The 13,366-nt window shown below is 45.7% G+C and overlaps 1 protein-coding gene across 3 annotated transcripts in view; it reads right to left on the reverse strand.

The window, feature by feature from the left end:
* The window catches only part of FKBP6 (FKBP prolyl isomerase family member 6 (inactive)), a 29,798-nt gene that overhangs the window by 14,151 nt on the left and 2,281 nt on the right, over positions 1-13,366 (reverse strand). For all 3 annotated transcript variants that reach the window (XM_070780056.1, XM_019988409.2, XM_070780055.1), the window contains exons 5-8: positions 12,090-12,209; positions 6,855-7,049; positions 6,617-6,726; positions 5,131-5,223 (exon numbers count right to left, since the gene is read on the reverse strand). In XM_070780056.1, coding sequence (XP_070636157.1) covers positions 5,133-5,223; positions 6,617-6,726; positions 6,855-7,049; positions 12,090-12,209 — 516 coding nt within the window. In that variant the 3' untranslated portion in view covers positions 5,131-5,132. The remainder of the gene's footprint in view (positions 1-5,130; positions 5,224-6,616; positions 6,727-6,854; positions 7,050-12,089; positions 12,210-13,366) is intronic.

Raw genomic sequence — 13,366 nt, forward strand, 5'->3', positions numbered from 1 at the left:
AATGGCACAACCCTCATCCAACAAGAGGATGGATGCCCAGTTACTCCCAGGAAAACACACCTCTGTTGGGAGGAGTAAAAGAAGTGGAGACGCAGGGAAAGTCAGTCAGAACTGACAACATACAAAATCACAAAAATACATTGAAGCAAGTTCCTATTTATTCAGGACTCAGACGCGTCTAATTGGAGGCATGAAATACCTTTATAGACTCTACAGTGGATTTGAGTTTCTCCTTAATCCCTTTCGGAAGAACAGGATCAAGCAGATTCTTGTCTGAATCTGGTCACACACTATGAGGGATGATGATCTGCTCCTAGGGTTTCCTGGCAACTGACCAGTATGGCCGGACACAGGAAGGCTGTTTTGGAACAAGGGAACCCCTGACCCCAGAGGACCCCGGAGCCTCGGCACTGAGCTCTGTGGAGCTTGCAGCTCCAGGGCTCACTCTGGCCGACACTCTCTGAACCAGGACTAAAGGAACCCTAGAACCTCAACTACAGGAGCTTATTACTAGCCTTTACTTCTACCTGAGCCTCTCGGGAGCTGCTCTGACTTTCCAGAAAACACTTTCAAAAATCTGTTAGGATATTCTTTCCCTGAGGCTGGCCAAGCAACATGGCTCGATCTTCTTAATTCTGTAGCCCAAAGGCTTCAGCTTCTCTTAAGTATGGAGAGCAGAGAAGAGGGAGGAAATTCATAAACACCTAAGAAAGGAATAAAAAAGATCCCTGAGCAATCAGTGATTACACCCCAGCTAGAGAGAGAAGCTGGATGTACTCAAAGCCTTGGACAGCATCTGGGGGTTTACATTTCAAATCAAATGAAAATGGTCACAGTTGTTTACACACACACAAAGACCTTCACAGGGAAAGGGTCTGATTTTCTGAGCTTTATTCCTCCCCTTGATCTGTAAAAGAGAGATAATTTCTCCCTTAAAATATGTTGGGAAGATTAAATGGGCTTATGGACATTACAAAGCACTGTGGACACAGACTGATGCTCAGACTCCAAGAAAAGCTATCAGCAAGCCCGTCACACCCTGAGCTCTCCTGCTCACTCATGACAGACCTCTGCTTACTCCCACAGGCCAAGTGCGAGCACAGGGTGGATTCCAGAGACCACACAGAAAGCAGCCAAACACAGAAATGTGTAGATACTCAAAACAACCAGAGGAAAATATGTGACCGTACGTAACAGACATGTAGTAAACAGCCATCACAGGAAAAGGGTTCTTACAAACCAGTGAAGAAAACGCCCAAGAGTGAGCAAAGGACAACAGGAAACATGCACAAAGAATATATGGCCCAATAAATACGCCAAGGTGCTCAGTCTCACTAGAAATTGAGGATACGCAGATTAAAATAATACAGAATTTATAAGCTAGTGTAGCAGTTGGGGAGAAGACAATGGCACCCCACTCCAGCACTCTTGCCTAGCAAATCCCATGGAGGGAGGAGCCTGGTGGGCCGCAGTCCCACCATGGGTCGCTAAGAGTTGGACACAACTGAGCAACTTCACTTTCACTTTTCACTTTCATGCACTGGAGAAGGGAATGGCAACCCACTCCAGTGTTCTTGCCTGGAGAATCCCAGGGATGGGGGAGCCTCGTGGGCTGCCGTCTCTGGGGTCGCACAGAGTCAGACACAACTGAAGCGACTTAACAGCAGCAGCAGGAGTTGGAACCCAATGCAAAGCTCCTCCCTGTGGTATTTAAGGATCTCAAAGCATTTCGGTTGGCACCCATCTATTCAGCCTTAAATTAAGAAGGATGAGTTGAGAAGACCTGCCCAGGTAAACAGAGCCCCTGGTCAAATTGTCTTACTGTTTCATTCTTAAATGTGAATAAGCAGCCAAGAAACACGAACCATTTGTGGAAAGTCTGCAACATGGAAAAGAGAAAAGTAAAAGCAAATGAGCAGAAAGACAAGCATTTGAGAATGAAAGAAAAATTCAAGAGTGGCCCTTATCTTTTAGAGATACGCAGGGAAATCCTTGTGGATGAAATGACATGATAACTGGGACTCCACACTCTCCAAACCCAGCCAGAGTCCTGCTTCAGGATTTTTCAAACGAGCTGCGTTGGCTCAGGAAGAGGAGGGCAGTGTGGGTTAGGAATTCCCCTCTGTATAGAAAGGCTGTGGGGACGGACGCCTGGGCCTCCTCAGGGCAGGAGAGGAGGCAGCGAAGAAGGACGGACTCCCCAAGGCCCTCCATCTCTACCCGAGGAGTTCTGAGTGCTCAGCCTCTGCCCAAATCCTGTAGGCTCCCCCAGGGTCCCCTCAGCAAACCTCTTCTGCAGTGAACACTGTTAAGGATGGTTTTCTGCTATTGGCAAGAACATGAATCCTGAGAGCCAATACAGGAGTCAGCCGGGAAGGCAAGGATTCAAGGAGGTGAGGCCAGTGTTTCGGCTATTTCATACCTGATCCAGCCACCCTTTACTGAGTGCCAATCACATGCTAGGCATGGTTCCAGATGCTAGAAAACACAAAGGTGAAAGAGACATGGCCCACTGACCTCAGAAAACTAAGTCTACTATCACCAGAGGCTGAGAGAATATAATTGAGGGGACTCTTGTTCCACCAGAAGAAACAAACATTTCAGAAGACAAGACAGAGAAAAGCCAGTAGCTAGATGTCTGAAGTGACTAGCCAGCTACAAGTACAACACACAAAAGGCGGGCCGAGAAACGACGAACGACACAAAGTTAAAACGCGTTACAGTCTCAATGGCAGTGGCAATCTGCTGGTGATACAGACAGGCTCGAGACTTTGGGACACCCCAGAAGCCATCTCAGAAGCGGCAGCTAAAAAAGGTCTCCCAGATGCAGAGAGGTGGGAGGTGAGGGCAACAGAGAGGAAACCTGTCCTGTTGGGTTTCCAAGGCCTTGTTTCTAGGACAGACCTGGGAAGAACAGGATCTTCATTAAGCAGAAGGACCTGCCAGCTCATGGTCCAAAATGTCATGGTGAAAAGCCACTGCGCCTCCATTTCTGCCAGACACCAATGGTCATCTGGCTCACATCTCAGCTCAGGGGAGCTGCGAATACACCAGTGTCCCCACAAGGCCTGAAGGCCAGGGTCACAGGGTCATGGTCAGCAGTGACAGTGATGCTGACGTGTGACACCGACTGCCTGTTTCTGATGGAGCAGAGACAAGAGTGTACAGATCACTCGTGAGAAAACTCTGGACTGAATGGGCCTTTTCACTGCCTTCTCCCAGGCCTCTTTTGTAGAGAGACAGAGCAGGAAACAAAGAAGAGATTTATCACCATGAGCCTGTCCGGCAGCTGTTTTCTTGTTGCCTCTTGTTTGACTTCTCTCAAGAGAGCAGAGCTATCTACTCAAGCCAAGCAGGTGTTTAAGGCAGGTGATTTTGTTTCCATTAATTGTCTGAAGTAAGAATAAACCAGACAAGAGAGTTACGTCATGCAGTCCTGGAGAAACCAGAACCCGGTGTGTAACCCCCGGTGGGGTGTGTTTGCTGAAGGACCGGGCGTCCGCCCCCAGCTGCCCCAGCACCTTCTGTCTCTAGTTCTCGGAGTAAGTGGTCACCAACCGTCCCCACCCTCGACATCTGGATCAATCATCATTAACAATGTGTTCAATGGAAGGTGAGGTTGGAGGCTTTCAGGTTTGGGGGAAAAAACAGATAAAGCATCATCTTCATTGCCCAGATAAACCATCACATTAATAACTATAAGGATAGCCTCACTACTGCGAAGGAGGTGAATAAAAGCCATGAAACATTTCTGCTTTCATGTTTAGGCTTCAGTTCAGTCACTCAGTCTTGTCCGGCTCTTTGTGACCCCATGAATTACAGCACACCAGGCCTCCCTGTCTAACACCAACTCCCGGAGTTCACTCAAACTCATGTCCATCGAGTCAGTGATGCCATCCAGCCATCTCATCCTCTGTCGTTCCCTTCTCCTCCTGCCCCCAATCCCTCCCAGCATCAGGGTCTTTTCAAATGAGTCAGTTCTTCGCATCAGGTTGCCCAAGTATTGGAGTTTCAGCTTCAATCAGTCCTTCCAATGAATATTCAGGACTGATTTCCTTTAGGATGGACCGGTTGGACGTTTAAGCTTAAGGCTTCTCAAACCTATGAATCTAGCCCAAGCCCTGGATGGACCTTCCGAGGCTTCTGTGACCCTCCGAGAAGGCCCACAGCACGGGCCTGCCTCTGCACCACAGCCGCCCGTGGCTCCAGGAGGGAGGGCTCCTCTCCTCCCAGTGGGCAGCATTTGTCACTCGGGGACCGAGGAGAACGGCCCACCTTCTCACTCAGACAGCAGATGGCCCCTGGCTTACGACAATCTGACTCACAACTCTCTACCATATGATGGTGCAAATTCGATACTCATTCAGCAGTGATGTTTATACATGAAATTCTGAATTCAGATCTTTTCCTGGCCTGGCAGCACGCAGCCCCATGGGCTCTCCTGATGCGGGGCAGTGAGCCAGAGCTCCCGTCGGTCCCGTGATCATGAGGGTAAACAACCGATAGCCTGACAGCATTCTGAACCCAGACAACCATTCTGGCTTGCTGTAAGTACAGTGTTCAGTAAATTACCAGTCAACACTTTATTATAAAACAGGTTTTCTGTGGATTGACTTGGCCCAATTGTAGCCTAACGTTAGTGTTCTGAGAGTGATTAAGACCGGAGAGGCTGGGGCTTGCTTCCCCGATGGGCCATGGGTAAAGAATCTGCCTGCCGATGCAGGAGACACGGGTTCGATCCCTGGTCCAGGAAGATCCCACGTGCCGTGGAGCAAACAAGCATGTGTGCCACAACTATTGAGCCAGTGCTCCAGAGCCCAGGAGCCACCGCTACTGAGCCCACAGGCTGCAACTACCAAAGAGACATGCTCCCGAGAACCCATGCCCCGCAAGGAGAAGCCCACACCCAACTACAGGGTAGCCCCACTCCCACAACTAACGAAGAGTCCATGCAGCAACAAGGACCCAGACGGCCAGAAACACACAGAATTATTTTTAAAAAAGAACTCCTTTAAGACTGCTGAGGCTAAACCACAATGTTCCAGGAGGACGTATTAAATGCATTTTTGAGTTAACGGTATTTTCACCTGACGATGGGTTCATCCTGAAGCTTTTTGTGTGTCAGCTTACCTTTAGTTTTCTCCTACTGTAGAGCCATTGTCACCAGAAGCAAACATCCGGTGACACATTTCTCTCTCTTTGTCCATGTAGTCCCTGTAATAGCTGCAGGGAGAAATACCCAGTAGTTAGAGATGCACAGTATCTATGGGAAATGACACCTGGCGGCTAGAATTCTCCACTCAGGGCCAGAAACACCACAACTTCAGCAGGCCTCAAACCCAATCAGGAGGGGGTGGAAACAATGCTGGAGGAGGAGGGGAATGGCGGGGCTCCCCAGACGGCTATTCAGGAAACCCTTGGACAAAAAGCCCACCATCTGCAAAGACAGCAGTCTCGAAGGCTGGGAGCTGCTGTCAGAGAGGCTGTCGGCTGCGTCCATCTGAGCAACACCTCATACTCAGAGATCTCTCATTTATCTTGAGATTTTCCTGCTAAAGAATGGTCAGATTCCAAAATTTTTACACCTTTCTTAACAGGATATTTATAAATACCAGAAAGGAAATTTCTGTAAGTCTTCAAGGCCTGAAATGCAAATAGCTGGATCCAAGCAGGAGGTACACACACCTTGTGCTTTTTTTTTAATGTCAAGAAAGCTTCAGGGCTTCCTTGATGGTCCAGTGCTTAAGAATCCACCTTGCAATGCAGGGTACGCTGATTCAATCCCTTCATGCCTCAGGGCAACTAAACCCGTGTGCCACAACTACGGAAGCCTGACACCTGCAGCCTGTGTCTGCAACGAGAGAAGCCACTGCAAAGACCACCTCGTGCTGCAACTAGCGAGCAGTCCTCGCTCGCTGCAACTAGAGAACGCCTGCTCGCAGCAACAAGACCCAGCACAACCAAAAATAGCAATCTGGATTAAACGTTTAAAAATGTTAACATAAGTAGAGAAACCTCACCAATAAAGAGAAACAAAAGAACACCTTAAAAAAAAAAAAAAAAAAACCAGTGGTTATGAGGCGACAGAATTATGTTGAAATTTTCAAAGTTTTCTACAATGAATATGTAGCTTCCACAATCAGAAAAAGTTACATTACTGAGATACTGGTATCGGTATCACCTGGGTAACAAGAGAGTCATCTTAGGGAATGACTCAGATCTGAAAGAGCCATTTCAGATCAAACCAGCATCTTTAAGACATTTTCCTGCAGTCAGTTGAGAACAGAGGTTCTCAGCCGGCAGGGAAGAAAATCTGACGAATGCTGCCCTTTCTAAAAATCACACTGGCCACCTCTTTAGGGTTCTGCCTGGTGAGGAGGACAGGGAGGTGGGCAACGGTCCAGACATGTGTGGTTTGGAGGTCTGTCCTACGCCCCCTCTCCAGAGCTGCAGGTTTAGAGAGCTGAGCACTTCCTAAAGCCAGCTCTAGGGGGCGCTGCCTCCTCACATGGGCTTGGCAACATCAAACAGTTCTTTACCCAAGTGAACAGGCCAGAGCGGCAGATACACCACACATTTCTTTCTCTGATTGTACTCCTGCAAACAGTGGTCTCACCTGGCCAGTTTCTTCAGCTCGTTATTGATGTCGTGATTGAAGGGCTGCTCCCTCTGGGCTCGGACTAGAAAATCCCGGGCCTTCTGGTACTCAGTCATAAGGAGACAAGCCTGCCCAAAGGACAACATGTTACAAGTACACTTTAGGGAAGAGCACTGCGGCAGTAACACAGTTGACCGCCACTGTGGCCGTTCCTCGAGCGTTCCATCCCAGGTCCCTGCCCCCCGCCCCCGCTCACCTGTCCACAGCGGAAGAGGGCCTTGGCATTCTTTCGGTCAATGATCAGAGCCTGCTCTCCATAGCGCAGGGCCATGGTGGGGCGCTCCAGCTTCAGGTAAGTAAAGGACAGGTTGAGGAAAACAAGCAGCTTGGCGGTCTCCACCAAGTGCTGCTCTTCAGGGGGCGCTGTTCGCCGGTGGAGGAGCAACAAGGCCTGCAGAAAGGAAGAGACAGGTGGTCGAGAGGAGGTGGTCTTATGTACAGCAAACCCTAAGAATACACACAATCAGAGCTAAAAAATGAGTTCACAAAGTTGCAAGACACAAGATCAATATATGAGTTAACTGTATTTCTTTAACAACAATCCAAAAATGAAATTAAGAAAACTCCATTTATGATAGCACCAAAAAGAATAAAATAAGTGGCAATAAATGTAAAGTGCAATACTTATAGACTGAAAACTATAAAACGTTATTGAAAGAAATTAAAGAAGATCTCAGTAAATGGAAAGACAGTTCATGTCACAGATCCAAACACCTAATTCTGTTAAAACGGCAACAGTGCCCAAATTATTCTACATTTTCAATTCAACCACTGCCAAAATTTCAACTGCCTTTTTTGCAAAAATGGTCAAGCTGATCTGAAAATTCATACAGAAATTCATGGGATCCTAACACTTGAAAAAGGCAGGGTGAAGGCGGGGTGGTCAGAGAGAGAACCAAGTTGAAAGACTCACACTCTCTAATTTCAGAGCTTACTACCAAGCCAGTGTGGTACCCATACAGACAGACACATAGGTCAAGAGAACAGAACCAACAAGGCAGATGGAGAGTCCAGGAACAAACCTATGTACATCCAGAATCAACTGATTAGTAACAAGGCGCCAACACCACCCAATGGAGAAAGAGTAGCCTTTCAGCAGATAGTGCTGTGACAAATGGACGTCAACAAGCAAGAGGATGAAGTTGACTCCTACCTCAGACAACATACAATTAATCAAAATAGACCACAGGCCCTGAAAGCTTAACTGTAAGAAAGACTCTTAGAGGAAAACATGGGTGTAAATCTTTGTAGTCTTAGATAAATTCTGACACCGAAAGCACAAATACCTAAAGAATAAATTACCAGGACTTAATCAAAATTAAAAGCTTTTGTGCTTCAAAGGACACTATCAAAAAAGTGAAAGAACAAAATGACTGAAGGTTGACTGATGTTTAAGAAAAATCATTATAACAGGCAGTTACCGGTTTCGGTTGACAACATATAATGGTTTACTGCGGTCATTGTCCATGCCTTCAGATGATTTATTTTGACTTTTGAATAAAAAGACATCTTTTCCTTTTCAGCAATGTACAAAAGTAAAATAACAATCACAGAATAGGAGAAAATATTTCCAAATCACATTTGATAAGGGTTTAGTATTCAGAATAAAGAACTTTTACAACTCAACAATAAAGACAACCAAATTTAAAATGGGCAAAGAATTTGAATGAATATTTCTCCTAGGAAGATACACAAATAGCTAATAAGTATATGAAAAGACACCCAACATCATTAGCCATCAGGGAGATGCAAAAACACAATGACACAGTACTTTATACCCACGAGGATGTCTGTCACCTTAAAAAAAGGAAGGTAAGTGTGGGTGAGGATGTGGAGTAACTGGGGCCTTGTATTGTTGGTGGGAATAGCCACCGTGGAAAACAATTTGGCAGTACTTCAAAAAGTTAAACAGATTCACCATATGACCCAGCAATTGCACTCCTAGCTAGGCACCCCAAAGAACTGAAAACATCAGTCTACACACAAAAACTGGTGAACAAGTGTTCATAGAAACATTATTCACAATAGCCAAAAAGTGGAAACAACCCAAATGCCCGCCAACTGATGAACATAAACAAGAGGCAGCAAGATCCCCGTGGCTACAGCCGACAGGCTCAGGCTGCCAGGCTCCTCTGTCCACGGAATTCTCCAGGCAAGAAAACGAGTGGGAAGCCATTCCCTTCTCCAAGGAAAAGCAATTTCTAACCCAGAGATCAAACCTGGGTCTCCCACATTGCAGGCAGATTCTTTACTGTCTGAGCCACCAGGGAAGCCCCAGTAAGATCCACACAAGAGTATGTTATTCATCTATAAAGAGGAATGAAATACTAATACATGCTACAGCGTGGATGACACTTGAAACATCATGCTAAGTGAAAGGAGTCAGACAGAAAAGGATAAATGTTGTTATTATTCCACTTACATGAGTACCCATAATAGATCAATTCATAGAGCCAGAAAATAGAATAAAGGTTACCAGAAGCTGGGGGCAGGAGAAGTGGGAGTTACTGTTTACTGATAAAGAACTTCTGTTTGAGATGATGATAAAGTTCTGGAACAGGCAGTGGCAATGGTCGCACAACATTCTGAATGTACTTAATGCCACTGGGTTGTATACCTAAAAATGCTTAAAATGGTAAAATTTATGTTTGGCACATTTTACCACAATTTGAAAAATAAATTTTTTAAAAGGAATAAACTGCTAATACATGCTACAACATAAACTCTGAACGCATTTTGCTTCCTGAAAAAAACCAAACACAAAGGATCACGTTTCATAATTCTATTTACACGTAATATCCCAGATAAGCAAATCCACAGAAAGAGTAAAACAGGGGGTGTAGGAGGGAATGGTAACTGCTAACAGGTTTCTTTTGGGGGTGATGGAGTGTTCCGGAATTCAGTAGTGGTAATGGCTGCACAACCTTGTGAATAAACTAAGAATTACTGAACTGTACACTAAAAGTGTGAATTTTATGCTACGTGAATTATATCTCAACAATAGTAAACAATTAATGGCTCTGGGAAAACTGGACAGCTACAGGCAAAAGAATCAAACTGGACTACCTACTCAGACCACACACAATTTCAAGATTTAAAATGTAGGCTGTGTGCTATGCTCAATCGTGTCTAACTCTTTGCAACCCCATGAACCGGAGCCCACCATGCTCCTCTGTCCATGGGGATTCTCCAGGCAAGAATACTGGAGTGGGTTGCCATGCCCTCCTCCACCAGGGGATCTTCCCAACCCAGGAATCAAACCCAGGTCTCTCCCCATTGCAGGCGGATTCTTTTCCATCTGAGCCACCAGGGAAGCCCTTAAAATGTAAGGCCTGAAACCAAAAAACTTTTAGAAGAAAACACAGACAGTATGCTCTCTGACACCCATGTTAGGAATACTTTTTTGGGTATGTCTCTTCAGGCTGAGGAAACAAAAGCAAAAATAAACAAATGGAACTACATCAAATTAAAAAGCTTCTGCATAGCAGAGGAAACTATCAACAAGAAGAAAAGGCCACCAATGAATGGGAGAAGATATCTGCAAAACAATATATCCAATAAGGCATTTTTATCCAAAATATACAAAGAACTCATACAACTTAACATTAAAAAATAAACAACTGATTGAAAGATAAACAGAGGATCCAAATAGACATTTTTCCAAAGAAGATATATATACAGTGAGGAAGCACATGAAAAGATGCTCAACACCACCAATTATCAGGGAAATGGAACTCAAACCACAATAAGGTATCACCTCACACCTGTCAGAATGGCTATTATCAAAAAGACAGCAAACAGCCAGGAGTTGGCAGGATGTGAGAAAAGAAAACCTTGGGCACTGCTGGCAAGAATATAAACTGATGCAGCCAGTACGGAAAACAGTATGGTTACTCAAAAAATTAAACACAGAATTACCATATGATCCAGCATTCCACTCCTGGGTATTTGTCCAAAGAAAACAAAAACACTAATTTGAAAAGATATATACACCCTATGTTGACTGAAGCATTATTTACAGTAGCCAGAGCCGACTCACTGGAAAAGACCCTGATGCTGGGAAAGATTGAGTGCAGGGAAGAGGAGGTGACAGAGGATGAGATGGTTGGACGGCATCACCGACTCAATGGACATGAGTTTGAGCAAATTCTGGGAGTTGATGATGGACAGGGAGGCCTGGCGTGCTGCAGTCCATGGGGTCGCTAACAGTCAGAAACCACTTAGTGACTGAACACCACCACCCAAGTGCCCAACAGATGAATATTTAAAGATGTGGTATATATACATAATGGAATATTATTTAGCCATAAGATAGAACAAAACCTCACCATCTATGACAACACAAATGGACCTAGAGGGTATTATGCTAAGAGAAAAAGAGAACATATATTTCCCTCCTCTTCCAACAGAGCCTCCATTTCATTCAAAGCAGCAACGTACTAATTAAACCATACTTTGCAGCTTCCTATCTGCATACAGCTAAGGGCAAATGGACATTCACCATAGGATATCATGAGAAGTCGGGTTAGGAGAAATTCTGGAAAGCTTGTAATACGAATACACACACCAGACTCTTCTTCCCTCCCTTCTTCCTGCCCAGATGATCACATGACACTGCAGGTTGAACTACCATCTTGAGAAGGAAAAAGACAACAAAGACACACTAAGGGCAGCTGATCAGAGAGATCTCTGGAATGTTCCCTGATGGCTTTGTGTAACAGCTGTTTATGCTGTCCTTGAAGTGCCTCCCTTCTTATGTGAGAAAAATTACATCACTAGTTTATTTGAAAAACTTTTTCAGGATTTTGTGGTTTACAGCTGAATGCAAATCCTGAATGTTTAGGCTCACTATGCAAATGAGACAAAAATCAGAATGCCCCTAAACTGTATCCTGTTTGCCTCTATAGCCTAGGGGGCAGAGTTGGGCACACAGAAAGTACTCATAATATTCGTGACCGCGTTACAAAGCAAACAGCGGATTCCTGTCAGCAGAACCTCCACAGGAAGCCAAATGACAATCAGAAGCTTGGCAAGAATGGCGTTAGATTCAGATGAATGTCCACTGTCAAAAAGACAGGAAATGAACATGGCAAATGGGGTAGAGAAGTCAGTTGGTAGAGGACCCAAAACTAGAAAGAGAATTTTAAAAAATTTGTATTGAAATACACAGTCAAGTACAAAAGCAAGCGTCCAGCTCGATGAATGATCACAACCTGAACACACTCATGTAAACCACATCCATATTCAAACATCACCAGGTTCCCTTAAACCCTGCATTCTCTCCCCCAGTTTTTAGCCCTCTGGCATGAGGATTTTTAGGTTAAGATTTTTCTTAACGTTGTAGGGGAGAAGAAGGGACAGAGATAAAGTCTCTCTCTCTTAAAGAAGGAAGTTTCCAGGGTCTAAACTCACACTCTTGAAGCAGTCTTACCCGTTTATATCTCACTTTGGCATCATAGAAACGATTTTGGCGGAAAAGGTAGTTGCCAAACTCTCGTTCAGTAGCTGCCACCTTTAGGACCTTCTGAAGTGGAAATTGACTCTGTTGCTCCTAAGGATCAAAGACAAGGATGTCAGCAAGGAAACTGAAAGCCCCACGGCCACAACGCCAGGGTCACTACAGCTGTTAGGTCTGTTCCTTTAGACTATGACCTCTGCTGCCGCAGGTGTGCTGAGCACTGGGCTAGGGGCCTAGGTAGAAGTCATCTCTGAATCCCAACAGAAGCCACAGCAGGTAGATGCCATTACTGCTGTTTTACGGATGAGGGCCAAATGGGAAGTCCACTAGTTTAGACCTACCCAGAGATGCTCCCTAAAGAAACAGTTTCTCATAGAATTAGAAACTGATGGAACTTGCCAAGCACAAAGTTCAGGTCTCATGGCAACCACTCATCCAGCAAGCATTCGACAGCCCTGGTCTGCCCAGAGCTCCGCCCGTCTTTCCGACCATGATGCTCTACCCTGGGTACACGTCAGGATCACCAGTGGAGCCTCTTTTTAAACAGACGTCCTGGCCCCACCCCTGTTGCTGCTGCTGCTAAGTCGCTTCAGTCGTGTCCGACTCTTGTGTGACCCCACAGACGGCAGCCCACCAGGCTCCCCCGTCCCTGGGATTCTCCAGGCAAGAACACCGGAGTGGGTAGCCATTTCCTTCTCCAATGCATGAAAGTGAAAAGTGAAAGTGAAGTCACTCAGTCGTATCCGACTCTTAGCGACCCCACAGACTGCAGCCTACCAGGCTCCTCCATCCATAGGATTTTCCAGGCAAGAGTACTGGAGTGGGGTGCCATTGCCTTCTCTGGCCCCACCCCTACCCAGGTTATCTGCAAGAACCTCTGTTTTGTGAAAAGATGAGAAAAAGGTAGTGTCTCTCCCTTGCGGTGGTGACAGTTTAGCCAGGGAGACACCATACAGAGATGTGAACCCGGGGTGGACATCTAAGGCCACATGTACAGCCAGGGTAAGACAGCAGGACAAGGAGCTCACGTCACTGCTGATGATTAGAAGCCCCGTCTGTACGGGGTGAGTTATATGTGAGGCTACAGAGGAAAGGCGGTTTTAGAGTTACATTAAGACAGAGGCCATCTATCCCAGTTTATACCCTGTGTCCTCGTATCCCATAAGTTAGTAGTCCCTTTCCTTCTCAAGGGTCCTGGGTTGGACAACAAATTACATGGTCAACCCAGTTATGAGCTACCAATGCTTGAC

The sequence above is a fragment of the Bos indicus genome, chromosome 25, assembly GCF_029378745.1.
Source record: "Bos indicus isolate NIAB-ARS_2022 breed Sahiwal x Tharparkar chromosome 25, NIAB-ARS_B.indTharparkar_mat_pri_1.0, whole genome shotgun sequence".
Classification (NCBI taxonomy): domain Eukaryota; kingdom Metazoa; phylum Chordata; class Mammalia; order Artiodactyla; family Bovidae; genus Bos; species Bos indicus.